The 21,268-nt window shown below is 44.5% G+C and overlaps 2 protein-coding genes across 2 annotated transcripts; one reads left to right on the forward strand and one right to left on the reverse strand.

Moving 5' to 3' along the window:
- Positions 1 to 325: 325 nt before the first annotated feature.
- Positions 326 to 16,592, reverse strand: ttc37 (tetratricopeptide repeat domain 37). Its single transcript, XM_012815998.3, has 41 exons — positions 16,503 to 16,592; positions 15,608 to 15,703; positions 15,168 to 15,311; positions 14,877 to 14,968; positions 14,674 to 14,749; positions 14,175 to 14,315; positions 13,763 to 13,861; positions 13,518 to 13,626; positions 13,070 to 13,210; positions 12,672 to 12,773; positions 12,434 to 12,558; positions 12,258 to 12,344; positions 12,021 to 12,124; positions 11,715 to 11,841; positions 11,085 to 11,264; positions 10,842 to 10,966; positions 10,156 to 10,406; positions 9,850 to 9,952; positions 9,498 to 9,680; positions 9,100 to 9,244; positions 8,901 to 8,979; positions 8,711 to 8,772; positions 8,559 to 8,615; positions 8,401 to 8,469; positions 8,024 to 8,098; positions 7,516 to 7,657; positions 7,147 to 7,240; positions 6,527 to 6,604; positions 6,265 to 6,389; positions 6,049 to 6,172; positions 5,504 to 5,728; positions 4,329 to 4,401; positions 4,062 to 4,115; positions 3,742 to 3,853; positions 3,405 to 3,533; positions 2,838 to 2,962; positions 2,376 to 2,540; positions 1,943 to 2,095; positions 1,538 to 1,668; positions 1,092 to 1,221; positions 326 to 982 (listed from the first exon to the last, which is right to left on the reverse strand). The coding sequence occupies exons 2-41, from the start codon at positions 15,695 to 15,697 to the stop codon at positions 905 to 907; spliced, it is 4,704 nt and encodes a 1,567-aa protein (XP_012671452.2). The 5' UTR covers positions 15,698 to 15,703; positions 16,503 to 16,592; the 3' UTR covers positions 326 to 904.
- Positions 16,592 to 20,851, forward strand: arsk (arylsulfatase family, member K). The gene is made up of 8 exons (XM_012815873.3): positions 16,592 to 16,910; positions 17,005 to 17,134; positions 17,269 to 17,428; positions 17,629 to 17,908; positions 18,156 to 18,327; positions 18,410 to 18,634; positions 19,324 to 19,527; positions 19,788 to 20,851. Exons 1-8 carry the CDS (start codon positions 16,659 to 16,661, stop codon positions 20,060 to 20,062), a joined length of 1,698 nt encoding a protein of 565 aa, XP_012671327.2. The 5' UTR covers positions 16,592 to 16,658; the 3' UTR covers positions 20,063 to 20,851.
- The last annotated feature ends 417 nt before the right edge of the window (positions 20,852 to 21,268 follow it).

Below are 21,268 nucleotides of genomic sequence, written 5' to 3' on the forward strand. Positions count from 1 at the left end.
TCACACGCATGGCTAGCTATAAGCTATACTGCCAAAAGACACCAGTTAGTGTGTTGGCAAGCTTCTATCATTGTCAGCTGGGCTGTTGGTGGTGTTTGCATGCCTTTTAGGTAGTTAGCTTACTAGTTTTGGAACAGAACTCTGTATTGCTGCTTTTAAATCTATCAATAAATTAAACACGCGAATGAGCACAGGCTAGGCTGGGTGTGCAGACAGCCCAAATAAAAAAGTGACAGGAGAACCAAGCAATGGCCACAAACAAGTTGCAGTTTTAAACTAAAGGAGCACAGTTAGAGTTTTGAAATGGAAGATCCAAAGCCACAAGTACTGATAAAATGCTTTTCATTCGAATATCATTACATTAGCACATTCTTGTACAGAGTAATCTTTTGACTGGTAAATCCATACCAGGACCAGAGGCCTGTTTGTGGATAGCATTTCCCTAAAGCACAGAGACAATCTGCCTCACATACCTGGCACATGCAGGAAGCAAAATATCCAGCCTATCAGGGACAATTTTTAATGCTTTTTGAACATGATAGCAGTCCCATTTTCGTTACGCGCCACATTCACATAATGCACATTTACCAGGTTTAACATGATCCTCAGTTTTGAATACAAAAATGAAAGTCTGCTTTTTTCCCCTTTTTTTCAAAATAGATTATTTTGTCAATGCACAAGCCAAATTACAGGCATCCTTTGTCCTTTGATAGTCGTTCATTCAAAATGTCTGCTTTGCGATGTAAATGGTTCGTTGGTGAGCTTTAATTAAGACAAACGATATTTTCCAGAGGCAGGTTTGTGAGTGGAGGTCAGGTATGAGAAAGCGGTATGGCTTTGTTGCACTTTGAGCAGATGAGCTGGAGGGTCCGTCTGGTGTGGTCACGACACAATGAGCTCAGTGTCAGGCTGATGGGCAGATCTGTTGGTGAAACTCCAGGAGTCTGGAGTCTCCAGCAGCTTTGGCCTGTTCCGCCAGTTTCTAAAGAGGGAAATAAATGACAGGTCATATCAAGTATGTAAGCATATAATGGATTCTAGAGGCAGAAAATCAGAATCTTATTTTGGTTAATGACGGACAGCTTCCTCACATCCATGAGCTCCAGGTCATCTTTGGCGTGGAGATGGCGGAGAAGATACCAACGCGCAACAGAGGACACAGTTTTAGGCTGGTCAGGCAATGCGTAATAAACAAGCCTCTCCAGTAAGCGACGGGTTTCTCTGCAAAGGGAAAAAAAACACACACCCACACTTAAGTTATTTTGAGAATAGCTTAACATCAGTTTTAGATTTATCGTAACCTGTTTGCAGAACAAAACAGCAACTTAATAAAGTAGAGCCTGGTGTTATCAGTATATAATAATCATAATCAATAATCATCATTAAGGATATATGTTCTGTAAAATGCACACCATCCCAAAAACATAAATTATCTTAAGTTAAGCCTCCTTCTAAATGGCTTAACTTAAGATAATTTATGTTTTTTTTATAAATTTTATAAATAAAAATGAATAAATGAAAATGGAGCTGCTCACACCTGGCCTCCATCTTGGTGGAGAACTGAAGCAGGGCCTGGAGCAGAAGGGCAACAGGAGAGGGACCCAGTTTCCGGGCCTCTGTGGTGGCTTCCAGGACCAGGTTCTTCCAGTCACTTCCTGGAACTTTGGCCTGGTCATTGACATGGACAGATATGAGTCTCTGTTCACCCACGCTTTCTTTTGTTTACCCCACCTTTTTATTTAACTCAGGCTTAGTTTGTAGAACACCAATTTTCTTTCCTACATGCCACCCAAACCTTGTGAAAGGTCAAAGACAGAAAAAACCTGTAAACCCTCCTTACATCTTCTAATTAATCAATTACTTTGAGAGTTTAGCATCAGCAAATTAGATTTTACTCAGTTAATGTAACTATAACGTTGTATACACTTCACTTCTTTCTTACCATACAGGCGGTCAGAGCGAGTAGCGCCAGCCTCAACAGGCTACCCATTTTCCCACTGTAGTGACCCAGCTGAGAGGCCAGCTGCAGGCTCTGCCTGTATGCCACAGAGGCCTGGGCCAGCAGGCCCTGAGAGAAATACAACCCTGCCAACCACTGGAAGGGAGACATGGAGGAGAGGAGAGATAGGGATTAAGCGAGAGAGAGAGAGGATGAGGAAAAGATCACAAAGTCACATCTCCATATTCTTAGCAACCTGTTAGCACAGTCACCAAGACTTAGCAAACTCAACAAAAGTACATTTGTGAAGAGTCATGTCGTCATAGAAATAAATTGCACCTGTCTGGAGCTTTCATTTCAATGTCACATATACACTGGAATGAGAATGACTTGAACTCAGTGAGATATGGGTTTTCGGAGTGTTAGGGTAACTCACATGCCAGGCAGACACTGAGTTGGGGTTGGCCATCACAGCTGCAGAGAGCTGGTCCAGCACGGCCACAGGCAGCGTGATTCCAGGCTGCTCCAGTAGGAGGCGCTCACACTGCAGCTGTCGCAGCTGGAGCAGCACTGCAGGGTGGTCAGGGGACACACTCAGGACCTGAGGGATGAAACATGAGCAAGAAAAAGATTACTCCCGGTATGTGATAAGATTTGTGTTTATATATACACACACAGTCTATGCTTTGTCTGAACAAAGTCAAATTTTCACAATGGTATGTTTTTATTAACACAGATTGCAATCACGTACTGGAGAGCATATATGTGTATTCAACAATCTTTCAGATTTGCCCAATTACTATAATGAACAAAAGACTCAAAGTTTACCAAGCAGCCATTTTGTCAAGCGAGGCTGACACAGCCAGAGTATAACGGAGGAGAGCAGTAGCAGCAGTACCTGAGTGCACAGAGGTTCCGCCTGGTCATAGAGTGCGGCCTGTCTGAGGCCCGAGAGAGCCTGCTGCAGGGCCCAGCCCTCTACAGCATGGGCCAGGGGCCGCTCCTCGGCAGACGCTGCCTGAGCTGAGACAGAGTAGAGTCAACACCCCATTATACACGTAAAAGTGTGCAAACACGCACATACATATACTCAATGACCTCCATGTAGTGAGCCACAGAGAGGGCTTGGGCCAAGAGAGAGGCAAATGTGTGAGCTTTGCTCCTTTCCTCAGGAGGTCATAACCTGGTAAAAAAAAAAAAAGCACACAGAACTGCATTCCAAACGCAAATGCATCCGCTTACTTATTTACTTACTGCATTTGCATTTATGGTTGTTGTTTCCTGGACAAAGGTAGCAATACACTGTGCATATACACCAACCAACAGAACCAATGTATGTATGTACAATGTATGTATGTATGTATGTATGTATGTGCAAACATTCACACAATACATACACTGTGCACAATCCTTAGTCTATTTTAGACAAAGAGCTTTGTACAAACACACAGGCTTTCACACTAACCTTTCTCAGCAATGGCGGCCATCAGAGGGCGCTCTAGACCCTGTCTGAGAGGGGCAGAACCAGACAGAGCACAGGCAGTATTCTCGGTATAGCAAGCAGCCATTACCCCGGCCCATGCTGCCAAGTCATCTAAAGGAAGGAGAAAGGAAAGGAGGGAAAGAAAGAGTGAAAAAAAAATAGAGAATGTGTGAAAGGGGAAAAAGAGGGAGAGAGAGAGAGATGAGCAGACAAACAGATAGCATATGTATATGTCTGCATCTACAGTCAGAAGGTTTGGCACTGTAGGTCTGAAAGATGGTAGTTGCTCTTGTGAGTGGGCCAGGCCATTGCGTCTTACCTGGACACAACAGTACCGCTCTCTGCATGGTCTTCAGGGCATTCCTGGTGCGGTCTTCACCTGCATGTTGGCCTGCGGCCAGCTGATTCAGACCACTGAACAATAGCGCCCTCTACAGACCAACACAAGTTACTGTCAGCCCCAATAAACACTTTCCTGCTTCTCAATTCACAATTACAGTTTGCGCAACACAAATGAAACTTCTAAATGAGAACACAACGTATTGACACATTGACACATTATGTAAGTACATCTGTTGATGATTGAGTATAAATATGTTATTTTAATGATATGAATTCATGAATTAACAGTCAACTCACCTTTCCTTGGGTCATACTGGAGAGACTCGCCACGCTTCCAGCTACAGCACCACCCTGAGAAATGAGGCAGACACAAACATACACTTACCAACACATACAGCACATACAACTGGCCCACATAATCCAGACACTCTCTCTGCCAACCCGATTCCTTTAGCCTTTCATGCATAATCAAAAGATCCAAAGGGCCCACCACTTTGTCCTGAGGTTGTGCACAGTGTGCCTTTATCTCTCAAAATAACAGAACTGAAACGATCAGACACTCACATTGGCTTTTCTGGAGTGGTACTGTGGCACCAGGCGGGAGAGAAAAGCCCAGAGGGAGGCGTTTCCTGGGTGACTAGAAGAGAGAAGTGAACTCAGACACATCATAGCAAACACATAAGAAATACAGTGGAACCCCTGTATCAGCTGATTCGGTAACCCTGGTTTCAGTACTGGCTGCCTGAAAATATGAAGTGGAAGATCTCTATGTGCTGGTGTATCCATGGAAGTGTTTCCATGCATGTATCAGATATACAGTATACTGTACTGATAGCAACTTGCACACTGTGTGAGAGTGTGTGCACAGTATGTGTGTCTGTGTGTGTGTGTCTGTCTGTGTGTGTGTGGGTGTGTCTGTGTGTGTCTGTGTGTGTGCACATATATGTGTGTGTGTGTGCACATATATGTGTGTGTTTGTCTGTGCACATGTATGTGTATGTGTGTGTGTGTGTGTGTATGTGTGTGTGTGTGTGTGTGTGTGTGTGTGTGTGTGCACATATATGTGTGTGTGTGTGTCTGTGCACATCTATGTGTGTGTGTGTGTCTGTGCACATCTATGGGCTGAAACACACCAAACGTGTTTTTTAAAAACGGGACGCTAGCAAATGCATTGTTTCCTATGGTACGGCGCGCCCTGCGTGTGCGCCTTTTCTCCGCCACGCCTTGTGTCTTTCTGGTGTTTTTTACATGCGCTTAAAAGTTGAACTATTTTTTTCAACTTTCCAGCGCAAGGCGCAGAGGCGCACCGCTCATCAATGTCACACTCGGCCCAGGCAGCCAATCAGGTCAGGCAAGAGGCGGGCTTTACTACTTTACTACCTTCTTCCTGTTTTCGGCCCAGGCAGCCAATCAGATCAAGCAAGAGGCGGGCTTTACTACTTAAAAACTGACTTCTGTTTTGATGGCCTGGTTGCGCACGCAGCCCCGCTTAGTAGGCGCACCAGGCTGTTTTGCCCGCCGCACTTTGCCAAGGCGCTTTTGAAGCGTCTGCCGTTTTAAAAACGCGTTTGGTGTGTTTCAGCCCTATGTGTGTGTGTGTGTGTCTGTGTGTATGTGTGTGTGTGTGTGTCTGTGCACATGTATGTGTGTGTGTGTGTGTCTGTGTGTATGTGTCTGTGCACATGTATGTGTGTGTGTGTGTGTGTGTGTGTGTGTGTGTGTGTGTGTGTGTGTCGTACCTATGCACAGCCCTGGCAGCCTCCCTGGGCACAGCGCTGTAGTGGCCCTGCAGTGCCAGCAGGGCACAGGTGAGGAGGCAGCGCTGCTCCATGGCGACCCCGGGCTCCACGCTCAGCTTCAGCAGCTCAGAGAGCGCAGCGGTGGCCAGTGTGCCGTCACTGTGCACCAAGCCCAGAGCACACAGGCACAGCAGGCTCTCCGATATGGGCTCCTTCAGTAGGGAACTGAACACACACATACAAACATACAAAAACATTAAACAGAAACATTAAAGCACGTACACACACTCATACAAACCCATTCATACATAAGCACACTCACACACACACACACACACACACACACACACACACACACACACACACACACACACACACGCACACTCATACAATCACACAATCACAGAGAAGTGCCCATTCACACACATTTAGACATGTACACGCACACCAAAGTGAAATCCAATCTGTGTGATCGGGGTCCCTCGGGGACAAGGCATGAATTCACAGTGCATGAATGGTCGGTGTGTCAGTGAGAGTGTGCTCACCACTTGAAGAGCAGAGTCTTGGCCGTGTCCATGTTGCCCAATCTGTGCTGCAGCAGAGCCAGTGCAGTGAAGATGTAGGCTCTCTCCCTCTCAGCGGAGGCCACCGCCAGCGCCTTCTCATAGGCTAAACACAAGACATTAACATCAACTATAGACACAGCTGCGGCCCATCTCGGCTGGAAATGAAACTTTTCAGAATGACAGTGGGACACTCACAGCTGAGGCTTTCCTGCAGGAGGCCTGCTCTGAAGTAGGCCAAGGCCAGACCTGTCAGGTCCTGCAGCTCCTCCAGTGGAGTGGAGGAGTACACGCGCACAGCCTCCTCCCACTGGCCTGTGTCACTGTGGGGAGAGACGTACATTAGACAGCACCGGTGGGCATGCTCGTGTGTCATCCTGCTTGTGAGGTTAGGCAGCAATCTGTATGGTAAGGGACGTTGAGGATGGAGCAGTGCCAAGGAGAGAAAGAGAGAAGTTACCAGAGGGCACGGCCGTAGTTCCTGAGGGCGAAGTTGAGCTCCTCTACATGAGGAGAGGACTGCAGAAGCTCCACAGCTCTGAAGGTGCAGACAGAAACACAGGAATTAGGGGAACAACCAAACACAAAAAAAAAATACTCTATTTGCCCCTATTTTGAGGACGATAACGATGATTCTGCCAGGACTGGTTGTGTAAACAGGACATCCAGGGAGCGTTCCAAGCGTGGCAGGAGCATGGGGAGCAGTGTATCTCTGCACAAGGTGACTACCTCCAAGGAGATGGTGGCAAAATGTAAATCAAGTAAATCAAGTATGGTTCAGTCTCTGAACTTTTTGATCACACCTTGTACATTCTAGTCCAAAATAAATGTTCCAGAATGTAGGCCTACGTGTGATGAACTATATCAATCTATATAAAAAAAAGAATAACGTATTGTCATGGAATCTAAGTGAGCAAAACTCTAAACATTTCAAAACTTCTTTTTTTACAAGCTCAAGATCACACAGGCTACCCTGATTACCCTGAGCGTCACCAGCCAGCCATTTTGGGAACAGACAGGAATTATTTGAATTTGATAGCCACTGCATGTGAGTGACAGGGTGACAGTGTTGAGGCATACCTCCTGTAGGCCACAACGGCCTGCTTCTTGAGTTTTAGGTGTTCATTGAGATACCCCAGCATGACAAAAGCTCTAGGGTCTGTCTGAATCCTCTCTGCAAAAAGAGATTAAGAATGCGTTTCTTTCCATTCAGGTAGGTCCCCAGCATAACATTGCTGTGTATGTATGAAACAATGCACAACATATCATGATTGTTGCTGCACAGTTCCCATTAAATGGCACTGGCTAGAAACATAACACACAAACATGACAATACATCAGATTTTTACTGTATCAAAACTTCTATGCGTTCTGTTTCTTTAATCTCTCCATTCGCTTCCTGGTTCTGGAAAGTGTCTCCTAAAACTCTCCATGGAGGATGAAGCTCACCTGTGTACTTGCAGAGGGCCACCTGTGCGGCAGAGGTGGCGTTCATCTGGAGGATGTTGTAGCGGTACAGCTCAGAGTCCCTGTTACTCTTGTCCAGCAGTGTGGAGCACACCCAGCAGGCATAGCCATTCACCCCTTCAGTCTGATATGGGTACAACAACCACAAGAAATCACCACACTATCCTGCAAATGCGTTGGATGTCTGTCTAATTGGCCTAAACTCAGACACACAGTAAAAATGTAGTCAGTAAATAGGGAATAATGGCACACAAAGAGAACATACATACAAGGCTGTAGTGGGCTGTAACTGACCGATCTAAATGTTAGACTGGAACTTTCACCAAGGGACATCATAATACAATACAGGGAAGATCAATCTGTGACCAGCTGAGAAAGCATGGTCAAGGACAAGACAAAGCTTCAGAATAGTAGACGGTTACAATTACCACACGTGTTGTATATTCCACCTAGAGGTTCAGCTAAACACACAAATCAAGCCAACACTCACGTGCGTGTTAAGCTCTGTAGTGTGGCGGAACAGGTCCATGGCGTCATAGCTGCCCACCATCTCTGCAATCAGAGCCTGTTGAGAAGAGGCCACACAGCAGCAAAGGAGTTTAAGATTACAGATACAAGAAACCTGGCCAACAATCAGTTTCGCTGATGGCGAATTAAGACACAGGCGCAAAAAACAAGAGCACCCTAAAGAATCAATCACGCTGGTATCAAACAGACAGACATCTTCACTCACTCTACACTGAAGATAGAAATGGTCACATTTTAAGATGGTTGAGTACACCGTTGTGTTGGCTGAGCCAGTTAGGGTTAGTGCCAGGAGGTAGACAGTCAGGCGTGTATTACCAAATCTCCTAAAGGAATACATACCTGTCCAATCCAACAGTTGACATATAACGGCTCTAGAGACTGGGCAACCTTAAAGGCCTCGTGGGAAAGCTGCAATCAAACCAGGAGTGGCAATTCAGTGAATCAGTGATAGAATAAAAAAAGAAAGAATTAAAAACCTAAACTTACACGTGCCATACCTCAAGGTTTTCTTTCTTCAGATACAGCACACCCAGGTTGGTCCAGGCTACAACGTTCTACAGAAAGCAAAGATGTTTCAGCAGAAACCCAAGATGTCCAATTTCTTTATCTCTCTGAAATACAAATCAATTCCTCTTTGCTTTGTACTTACATTTGGTTCGACCTTCACTGATTTAATGAAACAGTGCTGTGCAAGAGCAAAGTTTTCAAGACCTGAAAAGACAAGAGGGGTTGTCAGTCACTGATATCAGACCTAATTAACCAAATTGCCACCATAAGTACCCCCACTCCCTGATTAGGCACCATAAGTACCACCACCCCCTGATTAGGCGCCAGCATACCTGTGACCATGGAAACGACGCCCAAGGCATTCCAGAAGCTGTAATTGTCACTGTCCAGCATCACTGCCTTCTTAATACACTGAATGGTGCGAGAACAACACACGTTTCCACACGTCAACCCCCTAGATAACCAGAATGCACTGCTAGATTGCCAAGAGGCCAAATGAGATGAGGGTGAACCTGCAAGACCCTTGAGTACCTGCACGGATTTTTCTAGAAGCATCTGAAGGTCCTGCTCCTGGTTGAGGGAGAGGAGCTTCAGGCACTGGCGGTAGTAGTTGATCCCGAGGTCACACCACAGGCTGGCAGCCTCCGGCATCAGCTTCAGGGCTCTTCCATAGCACCTACAGTTAAAAACGACATGGAGAAAACACCGTCAGGCACTAATGTTAACCACTAGAGATTAGAAATCACCTTGGATCATCTTTACAAAACACAAAGAGAAGGAAACAGTTTGCTCACAAAACACTAGTTTGTGAACAAATAAGACCTGCTAATTCTTTGCACAATTTTAGCTGGTAAAAACCAAGACCATGATGAAAAGTGGATAGGTGTGGAGACGGTGTGCAAGTGTGTGTGAGCGTGTGTGAGGCCCACCTCTCGCCCAGTCTCAGCAGTGTCCTCTGGTCCAGGCGATGGTTCTGATCTGGCGAGCCGTCTCCTGACAAGGCTCCTGGAACCAGCACGTGAGCTCTCTCTGGAGCCACAGTACCACTGAGACTGCAGGCATCTCCCAGCAGCTTCCACAGGCACGACAGGTCTGGACGGCGCTGCACTCCTCTGGAGGAGGCCGGGTTGGAGAGGACAAATTCGTATCAACATAACAATCAGAAATCTATCATACCTTAATTCAAATATTCTTCCAGTACACTGTAACAGCCAACCTTCTAATTTAGCTATTAGCTAAGCTAACTATTGAGTGCAACATGAACTTTCAACAGTGAGATACCTGAACAAGTATTCAATGGCACTTTGAATTAAGTCCACTGCCCTCCCATCTAGGTAGTCTCCCAGTGCACTCCGGGCCAGAGCGAGAGAGCACTCTCCAAGACCTGAGGAGGAATTCAAACGGATTGAATTGAAGTTTCTGGAACATTTTCATGTGAAGTTGGTGAAATGACTCTTCAGTTTGATAGTCATCTAGCGTGCTTTCCTTCAGCTTGCAAATCCAATTTGTTCAGTGACACAAGCAAAATGCCAGACATGACTAACACAACACACACACACACAAACACAAACACACACATACACTAACCTTTTAGCGCAGGCACATAGTCCTCTCGCTGAACAATCTTCATGTACTCTCCGGCCGCCTCCTTGAACTTGCCCAGGGTCTGCTTGATAGCGGCCATCTGATAGAGGCTGTAGATGGAGTCGGGCCGCAGCAGGTGGGCCTTGGTGAAGGCCTTGAGCGCAGTGGTGAAGCTGTGGCGGTGGAGGTAGGCCTCGCCCAGACACTCCCAGCACACCCAGTCCAGAGGGTCCGCCCGCAAGGCCGCCTGCAGACTAAAAGAAATGAGAGGAAAAACAGAACCATGGGGATGAGCACGACTTTGAAGACATGGAGTTGAACAGTCTGCATCAATAACTCAATAATAACAATAGTATCAGCAATATTCTATTTTAATGGTGTATTACGGGACAATAAACAGTGAACAAATACCCAACTAACTTGTCAACAACTCTTAACCAACCCTAGCTTTATCCTTGTTATCATTCTAATCATTCCAAATGTAAACCTTTTTTTATCCCTGGTTGTTGACTGTTTGTAAGGGTTTATTTAAATTAAGTTGGATCTCAGCATCTTAGCAAGCACTAAACCCATAAAGAAAAATGAGTCTTGTACAAACTCTTGCACAAAGACAGTCCCCATGGGCCTGTGATCCCAATAAAACAAATAAATCCTGTCACATATAACAAGTGAAATGTGGAGGGCTGTACTCTGTGACTGCTTGCTGGTGCTGGCTAATCTTGAGATGATACAACCCCCTCCTCATCCAGGCCCACTTGGCTGATCCAGGGGTGGCTCTCTCAGTCACTGACGTCAAAATGGCCAAGGCAGAATCCTGTCAGAAAATAAATGACAGGCACGCATGCACACACACGCGCACGCACACACAGTATTTAAACCCCTGTATCACATGACATGAGTTCCTGTAAAGTTTTCAGGTGTCTGGCGCTCACCATGTCTCCCTGCTCCATGCTGATGTCCACTGCTGCTGCCCCTGCCTCGCCATCACTGCCATCCAGCTCAAACGCCCGCTTGTAGCACCCCCGCGCTCGGCCCAGGTCTCTGACCACCTCCCGGTAGTAGTGCCCCAGGTGCCGGAACACAGAGCCCAGGTAAGGATCCAACTTCGCAGCCTGACCCAGAGAAACAATGAGAGTGCTTGAGATGCGACTGTCCACACTGAGGCGCTGTTAAGCCCCCAACATGCAGACCTGGTCAATAAGATTCCATAATAAGGATAGGATTCATAACAATCCATTCAGCTCTAGTCAATAAGCATGGGGAATAAGCATCATGTCCGTCCGTCCCCCCCGACATGAGAAAGAAGAAGACAAAGTGCATCTGAGGCACAAAGAAGCAAAAAATATGAGCCATTGAATCCATGGAAGACTGAATAAAAATAAGCATAGATAAGCAAGTGAGTCAACTGTTTCAGAGCCAGTGGGGGGTGGATGGTGGAGACACGGCAGGCGCTTTGAGTGAATCACAGGAAAGACTCATGTTTTCCAATGCCACAGTGGGTATTTACAGCAGTAACAAGCTCCAGATTAATTTCGGAGGAAAGGAGGATTCTTCACACAGACCTTGAGGAGGTGCGTGTGTGCTTTACTCCGATCCCGGCGTGCCTCTTCTCCCATGAGCCAATAGAGCTGGCCCAACAGGAAGTAGAGCTCCCCAGACTCTGGGCACAGAGAAAGGGCCTTCTGGAAACTACGAGGACACCAAAACAAGACAGGTGTTCACGCAAGAGAAACTGACATGCTTATAGAAAGACTGGTCAAAAATGTTGGTAAACGTATGCGTATATATACCCACTGATGTCTGTGTCTGTGTCTGTGTACATGTATGTTTGCTTGTGTGTCTATGTGCACATGTATGGCGAGGCACACCTCTCCTCTGCCTGTTGGAGCTCATCTCGTGCCTGATGGAGGAGTCCCTTCAGGATCATGCCTTCCACGGAGTCAGGGTGGGATGCCTCCAGCTCAGAAGATACCTGCATCAGATACGGATGATTAGGTGGCTGCCTTATGACCGATGGCATTCACTGGAATATGCTGAGATTGGGAACTCCATTTTATATGAGCACTGTGCCAATACTCTATCACCTTTACTAAATAGCTTTGTACCTCTAATGCTTGATCGATTAGGCCTTTCTGCAAGTAGATCTTGCCTTTAAAAGATAGCAGGACGGGATCTTTGCTGGAATCACAAATCTGAAAGAAAAAACACATTGGTCATCCATGAGATGCTAACTGACGTGTAATGTGCTTTGAGCCATGTGTGTGCACAGTCAGTGTTGAACCTGGGTCAGTGTGTCCAGTGCTTCATCACGTGTGTTTTCTGCACCAGTCCTCACAAGAGACTCCAACTTCAGCCTCTGCAACTTCTGAATCAACTCTGTGTCGCTGTCTTTACAACAGCGGAGTCCTGGGTTGAGCAACCACACACACACACACACACACACACACACACACACACACTTCTTTTAATACTCCATCACATACGTGAATAAGACTGACCATTTGGAAATCACACTGTACCTTGAGTGCAGGACTTGGCACTATCTGTATATTTATGCATCTTAAGATGACCCTGGGCCAAGCTATACCAGCCCACCACAGAGGAGGGCATCCGCTTCAATCCTGAAAGAGCACAGAGATGGTTTTCAGGCACTTAACAAAATGTGCGGAAAGGCTGGCTGTTAAACCATGCAAAATGTATGCATTCAAAACAATACATGTGGAGATGTGCAGATCAAGTCCAAGGGCATTCTTACAGCCTGGCTATGTAGACTCCTGGTACAGAAAAGCTCTATACCTGTACAGGTCTTGAGATTAGGGAAGATGATGACATCCATCAGGTTCAGGCAACATCCCCCTTTTACCCCTCTTTAAATCTGTCTGTACTATGTCACTGATGTCATGCCCCACACACTCACCCTGAGACAGGCTCTTGGTGGCGTCTTCATACTTCTTCTCTTCCAGGGCCTTGACTCCCAGGCACAGGAGAGCTGGCCCGCTGCCTGCATCCAGCTCCAGCAGACGCCTGAAGCAGTCTACAGCCTCCTCACTGCACGTTCCTGCCAAAGAACATACAGCACAACACCACTCACCAAATTGCGCTTGAGAGATTAAGACATGCACAGGACTCATGAATGCCTATGTGACATGCATAATACACTCATTACAGCAGATTTTGAAGGAGTGTTCCCTCAAAAGCGCCAAAAATAGTTTAGCCGTAATTAATATCTGCGAAGCACTTGGAAGAAACATTAGACTATTTATGCACTTTTTCATGAGGAGATAGCAACAGCTGAAAAAGACATCAACATACAGTAAACTCCTTCTTATAATTGTAAGAAAAACATCTCCAATTTAAGTACTTACCCGACTTAAGGTAATGTGAGCACAGTGCTTCCAGGGGGAATGGTTGAGAGGGGTAAGCAAACAGCATGGCCTCGCAGACCTCTTTCAGTTTGGCTTCTTCGTGTGGAAGCTGGACAGATAAAAGATGCTTTAGAACTCATGATGGCACACATTAGCTATAATAGCAACATTATAAATACTAGGGTGATAGTACTAGGCTATAGAGTAGCTCACTAAATTGACAGAGGAACAGGCTTGATGATCACCTTTGACAGACATGAGATGAAGTCCATGGAGAGTTTCTTGTGGTCTTCACAAGGAGCAGATTCTGTGAGAGTCATGGCTTTCTCAAAAGCAGTTATGAGCTGAGAGAGAGAGAGAGAGGCCAGTCAGTGGAAACTGAGAAGATCTAACCATGCTGAGCGAAGAAGATAACATAACCTCGATATAAAATGCATAAAGGTTTCCTGTAAACATAGGAGATCCTGTGCAACATAGTAAAAACGTGTCATGACTTCAACAAGGTCACATGCATGCTGGTTTCCTGGTCCAATTCATATACTGAAGCATCTAACAGACAGAGCATACTCATTGATTTCGGGAAGCACTGACCCTAGGGGTCTTACACCTCTCTAAAGAGCATCACTGTTAGTGTGGCAGGATTATTTATGCACTCACGTGCTGCAGGGTCTCGTTGTCCTGCTCCTCCACGCTGTCCTGCAGGACCTGCGTCATCTCCTTCCAGAGCTGCAGCTGCTCAGCCTGCTCCGCCCCGCCTTCCTCCTGCAGCTGAATCAGCCTCTGCCACACGCGAGCCACCTGCACACAGCACACACCTATGGCATCAGAACCCAACCAAACAACCAACCAACAGCTGCTGCCACCTGCACACAGCACACACCTATGGCATCAGAACCCAACCAAACAACCAACCAACTGCTGCTGCTTGGGGCAGGAAAAAGGTAACATGGGTTCCAAAAAACTTTCCATAAAAAGATGACTTGATTATGAACATTTACTAATTCCACTGTGTAGTACAAGTTCACAAGGATCAAAAGAAGACCCTTAATCCAGATATTTTATTAAGCGAGATAATAGCAACAGTAACAGGACAAGAGTCACAGTCGGATCTGATCTGCAAATCTGATTTACAGTTCAGTTGATTTTTAGTGCATACCTGCAAATAGTCCTTCTCTTGGAGGTGGAGGTCCACCAGCTTCCTGCTCACCTCTTGGCATTTGACTTTGTCTGAACTGTAGGATTAAACAGGTCAAATATTACCATCACAGAGTAAGTCACAGGGACAAATATTACCATCACAGAGGAAGTTACATAAAAGTAAACATCACAGAATGTGTCAACGATGACCTAAAAGTTCACCTTTCATACAATGCGATGAGTTTTTGGTAAACCACTGGGAGTTCGCTCTTAAAATCAGTCTGGCGGTTCTTCTCATATAGGTTAGCTAATCCCTGCAAAGGAATACCCTTACATTCAGTCATGCAACTCAAAGCATTTCTTGATTGAAAAAATATGTAATTATCAGATTAATACACAATTGAACCATAAAATACATTTATATAGTAAGTCATATGTACTTAAACATGGCAGCTAACTAATAAGAGAATGATTATGGTGCCTCCTGATTCAGTTACAAGAGTAGATACCGACCTGCCATGCCAGTAACTGGTCTGACTCAAGCTCTGTGGCCTTCTTGTACGCCGCCTGGGCCTGGTCTGGCTGTTCCAGCTCCCCAGCGGCCACTCCAATGAACACCCAAGCATTGTAGTTGTTCTTCTCAAGCTTCAGAACATTCTGGAAGAATATGCATAAATAAAATGTTATTGACTTCATCCCGTTACTGAATATTGCTCACAGTACAGGCATACGCTACATGACTGGACCAAGTGTATAGATTATCTTCAAAGCACCACACAATACAAACCGCAATTATTGCCCCCAAAAAAGTGGCCAGAATACACATGCTTAAGCAGCACACATTTAAGTATCTGCATCATTCATCATATATGGACCATGGTGAACTAATCACAGTCTGAAGAACACAGAAAAACTACGTTTAAATTAAGTCTAGATGTCTGGACAGGACACACCTTGCAATGTTTAAGTGCTTCTTTATATTCTTTGTTTTTGATGGCTTCCCTTGCACTTTTCAGTGCAGCCTTCACCTCTTTGCTGGACATCCTTTCCTGAAAAATAACACAGATGATTGGTCCTATTTAGCTATAAAAGCGAATTGGTTAGTCTTTTTTTTTTTTATCACTCAGAACTTTCATTCAGCTGTTGTTAATCAAAACCAGCCAGACTTCCTTTAAATTTTCCCTTTCATCCTAAACTTTATCATTAGCTATTCTGTATGACATATTGTATAACTATACAGTGGTTCGCTGAATGTACACTTCGAGCATATTTGTGAGCGAGTAAGGCTTTATCTAAGAGAATCCAGAAAAGTGTCCTGGCACGTCTCTTGAATAAGCTATGCTAGGTAGCGAAGACGTTTGGATACAAAGTGGCTAGTTTCCACATATTTCCAGTGTCACAAAATTGAACTCGTGGTCCACTCAATGATGTGATCCACAAAACTGACTTCACGCAGTCTGTGGAGAGTGCACTGGTGGGGTCTGCTGTACTGTAGCTTCACAGTTTTGACGTGGCTAGCTACACAAATAAAGCATAACTGCAAGGCTCACAGTGGAGCATAAAATCAAAAACTTGCAGCGTAATTTCACAGGAGAAATTGCAGCAGTATGGACTTGTCACTACACAATTTTACATAACTGAGTCAGTCACTTTCACTTATATAGTAAGATAGATAAGTTCTCACTAGAACCTGCACTGTTGGCTAGCAGGTAGCTATTCAGCTAACTTAGTTCATCTTACATTAGTAGGCATTCATCTGGATCTGGCAGCCATGTAATTTTAGTCTGTGGGACAAACATTTGCCTCGGCTTATAAAATATAGTGTGTATTATTTTAGCTGTTACTCACCGGTGCCTTGTGTTGTCAAGGCTATTCGAAAGAGTTAATCAGACGACAGCACATAACGTTACTCGTCAGTGAAACTACAAAATGTCCCATAATACACCGGTCTGAACTGTAGGCGTAAACAAGGAAATTATTTTAGCAGTGCATGCAAAATGCTGAATGTTAGAGAAGTTGCTATTTAAGGAAAGATGGGTTGAGCTAGTGTGGTCACACAGTGGTGATTTTGTTGGCAATCTCGTGATTTGCCTCATCTGTAGTTCAACTACTGTTAGTTTTAGAAGTGAAATGTATCAACTATGCCTATACCTTGTGGTTCTCTTGGTATTTTACCAAATCAGTGTGCAATGTTTGAACCTGAACGTCACATCGAAAACAAGACCTAACATTGTAATGGTGATGTCTGATGCCTTCGTAAGTATGTTTACAAGTTTAATCTGTTAAATAGAATTAGCTCATTGAAAGCTAAACTTTATGTCGTATTTGAAAAACTTCTACTCTCATGAAGGATGGAAGGTTGACATTTGCCCCCGGCAGAGATGTTGTTCAGTTGCCTAATATCAATTACATGAGGGAATTGGGAGCCATATTTTTGAATTCCTACACAAACTCTCCAATATGTTGTCCTTCAAGAGCAGGTGAGACTATTGTGGTAATTATCTTCAATGCTTTTGTATACTCAAATGTGTGCTTAAGTGTAAGGATACTTGACTTGCTGTTTGTGTGACCGTGCAGGACTATTTGTCCTAATAGACTGTTGATATTTTCCCAGCTATGTGGAGTGGTCGCTTTGTCCATTTGACTCAGTCATGGAACAATTACAAATGCCTTGATCACAATGCCACCACATGGATGGATCAGTTGCAGCAAAGTGGATATCGCACGCTGAGTTTAGGAAAATTAGACTTCAAATCAGGAAGTCACTCTGTCAGGTGAAAGAGAATAATTATCTTCAAGTGCATACAAACCTTTGTCAGTGGATTTGTATTCTGATCACAAACCACACAAAGTCCTCCTAATAGTGAGCCTAGAGTTCTTGATTCATTCATGAGATTTCTTCTCCACTCTTACATATGTGATTGACACAATGGTATATCGTCCATGGCCGTTGAAGTGCATTTTTCTTCATCAGCAATCGGGTGGAGGCCTGGACTCGAGATGTGCACTTCCGTCTCCGTCAGGAGGGTCGACCTGTGGTTGACCTGGTCCATAACTCGTCCACCGTGCGAGTCATGACCAATGACTGGAAGAACACAGACATCGCCTCAGAGTGGATACGCCGCAGCACTGCACAGTCCCAGCCCTTTGCCCTTTACCTGGGTCTTAATCTGCCACATCCATACAAAACTGATTCTCTGGGCCCCGACGCTGGTGGCTCCACATTCCGCACATCACCCTACTGGCTGAAAAAGGCACTGCAAAGGCATTTCATTCTGCTCTCAACCAGACCACAGAGTATATTAAATTGTCCAGTAAAATAGCAAGTACAAGATGGCAATGTTTAAGTAAGAAGTTGTTTTGTTTTATTTAGTTTACTGTAGTCAGATTAGTGCTTTATTCAATGTTATGAAGGGTCATTACAGAAAAGAGTAGCGGTGCAAGGAAAGTGTTGATTTGACTTAAAATAACTTTGGTTTCATATCTTCTGACTTTTACCAGGTGTCATATGAACACATCTCTGTGCCGAAGTGGCTCCCTTTCTCTGAGATGCACCCAGTTGACTACTACTCCACCTTAACCAAGAACTGCAGTTCCAGTTTCTCACAAGAGGAAATCAGGAACATTAGGGCCTACTACTACGCCATGTGTGCAGAAACAGATAGCATGCTGGGTAAGCAGTACGTCCCTGTATTAAAGCATATTCATCATACCTATAATTACTCTCCAACTTTGTTATATTCATCCCTCTGCAGGTGAAGTGATCTCAGCCCTTCGTGACACAGGGCTACTAAATAGCACAGTTCTCCTCTTCACCTCTGACCATGGAGAATTGGCTATGGAACACAGGCAGTTCTACAAGATGTCCATGTTTGAGGGAAGTTCCCATGTTCCTCTGGTCATAATGGGACCAGGAATAAAGTCTGGAGTTCAGCTTAGCCAACCTGTCTCTCTGGTGGATGTCTACCCTACAGTAATGGGTGAGCTCTACTGAGGAATTGAATATACAGGCTGGTGTTCAATTAATTACTATGAGACAGATGCTGAGTCTAACTCCATCCACTGCATAATTTCCAGAAATGCAAAAAAAATTGTAATGGGGCTGGGTGGGGTGGGGGTGGGGGGGCTGGAGAGGAGGCGTAAAACTCCTGTGACTGATGAGTCCCGATCAGCAAATCAAAATTGCACTCAAAGGCGGGGGAGGTGGGCCACCCATTTCACAACGTAGAGAGCATCGGCCTTGCAAGGTTCAGGATTATTTTAAACCATTAATGGCTTTTTGAGCCATTTTCAACCAATAAAATGCAGATTTTTATAAGAAAAAATGGCAATTTTGTCAGTATTAACACCAGCATTGATGTGTGTCATCACAGACAGTCATATAATTTGGTTTACAGCTAAAAAAAAAACATTCAAGTGTGCACTACCTCTTTAAAAGGTTTAAAACAATTTGATCATTTGTACATATGTGAGCACAAATAATGTGCTCCTGTTGAATTGCATGGGTGAATTTTAAATATCCAGGTGTGTGACAAGCCATAGTACTTTGTTGGTGTACACTCTGCGGCAGGAGACAGTATTTCTTTATATTATTCAATTGTTAGATTTTGGTACCTGATAAATGCTATGTGCTCTTGACATAAATGAAACGTCATCGTTTTCTTCACAGAGTTGGCTGGTATCCCAAGCCCTGGTGGTCTGAGTGGTTTCTCTCTGTTACCCCTTCTGTCTGGGTCCAATGGCTCCAGGCCAAACTGGGTGCTCAGTGAATACCATGGCTGCAATGCCAACGCCTCCACATACATGCTGAGGATGGACCACTGGAAGTACATTGCCTATGCAGATGGCACTAGTGTTCCCCCACAGCTGTTTGGTGAGCTCCTCATACAAGTCAGTTAAGGGTAGTATCAGGTGAAATCTGTGGTAGAACATGGAGCCAGCTCAACTAAGATTACAGAGGGGTTATATCTCAGGGAATGCAAGTGACGTATTGTATGCCATCTCCTTAATGGAGGTCACTTTTCCTTAAACCATCTTCTAGTTTTTGTAATACTGAGTGTCACTGTGGAAGGGGATCGTCAGTGTAGATTGTGATCGCTTGGGCTAGTCTGATGCTGAGTTCTTCTTTTTTAGATCTTTCTAAGGATAAAGAGGAACTAAAGAACCTGGCCTCCTCCTTACCTGAAGTGGTCCAGTATCTAGACTTGCTACTGCGCTCTGCAGTGGATTACCCCAGTGTCTCCAAAGAGGTTCACCTCTACAACAAACAAGAGTTCCTTTCGTGGAGACAGAGCCTGGGAAGCAACTACACTCAAGTTATTGCCAGTCTGCGCTGGCATCTGGACTGGCAGAGAGATCCTCAACGCAATGAGAAAGCCATTGATGAATGGCTGATGGGCCTCCAGTGACTTATTTCGTTTTAACTTTTTTTTATGGAGGACAAATTTCTGGATCTCATTCATAATGTATGTTTTGTTCGTCAATTCATTTCAGTTCAATTCAGTTTTATTTATATAGCACCAAAACAAATGGTATAAAGGCGCTTTACAGAGCCCAGAGCCTGAACCCCCCAGGAGAAAGGTGACATCCTATGCATATTAGTCAGTTGGCAGCTGCTTTTAGCAACACTTAGTAGTAGGTTCAGTTCCTAGGTAGTTGTCTTCGTTTGACTTCATGATCAATTACTTTGCATCAAAACTTAAGGTCTGTAGTCCAGTAGGAACCTCTTTCTATTTGTCTCTGTTACTCCTTCACTCGTTCACTGAAGTTGTATGTGGCATGAACTTTTTGGCAGCTTCTGCCGTGATATGTTCACACATTTATCAGATATAATACAATAAAAAAAATTATGAAATCTATTCTACATATAATATTATATTACGTCTTATTTTACATCACATACTGGACCATATGTTCAGGTCATGGAGCGATGGCAAATTGCAGCCAATCACGCTCTCAGTAGAACAAATGGTATGCAGCAGCCTGCTTGTCTTTGGCCGTGGAGGCAGTGTACCAGATGGTGATGGAACAGGTTAGAATGGACTCAACGATGGCAGTGCAAAAGTGCACCATCATGGCCTTTGGCAGGTTGAACTTCTTCAGCAGCCTCAGGAAGTTCATCCTCTGCTGAGCCTTCTTTATTAGGCTTAATTCAGACCTTAATGTCTGTATATTTAAAAAAAAAAAAAAAAAGAACATTTATATAGACAAGGTGTATGTGACTCAACAAGAGTTGTTATACCCTGGTACCTACAAAAGCAATTCAGATCTCAATATCAATACACAGTATTTCTAAAAGGACCGGTTGACATCTTTACACAACTAACTGCAAAGAGTTACAGAGTGCCATTATTGTGTTCCCTATTTAAAATATGTAAGGGATAATGTATTGTCCGGAGGTCATTATCCAAAAATAAATCCCGACGGGGCGAACAACACCCCGACGCGCAGCGGATTTATTTATTTATTTTCTAGCTTATTATACGGTTACTTGCCAAAAACTATAGAAGACATTCCTCCAAAATACCTCTTTTTAATGATTTAGTTGCCGTTTCGTGATTTCCGCCAAGAAATAAATAGTTCTTCAAGCAAATAGAACTTTTAAGTTTCAGGTG

The sequence above is a fragment of the Clupea harengus genome, chromosome 7 (genome assembly GCF_900700415.2).
Source record: "Clupea harengus chromosome 7, Ch_v2.0.2, whole genome shotgun sequence".
NCBI lineage: Eukaryota > Metazoa > Chordata > Actinopteri > Clupeiformes > Clupeidae > Clupea > Clupea harengus.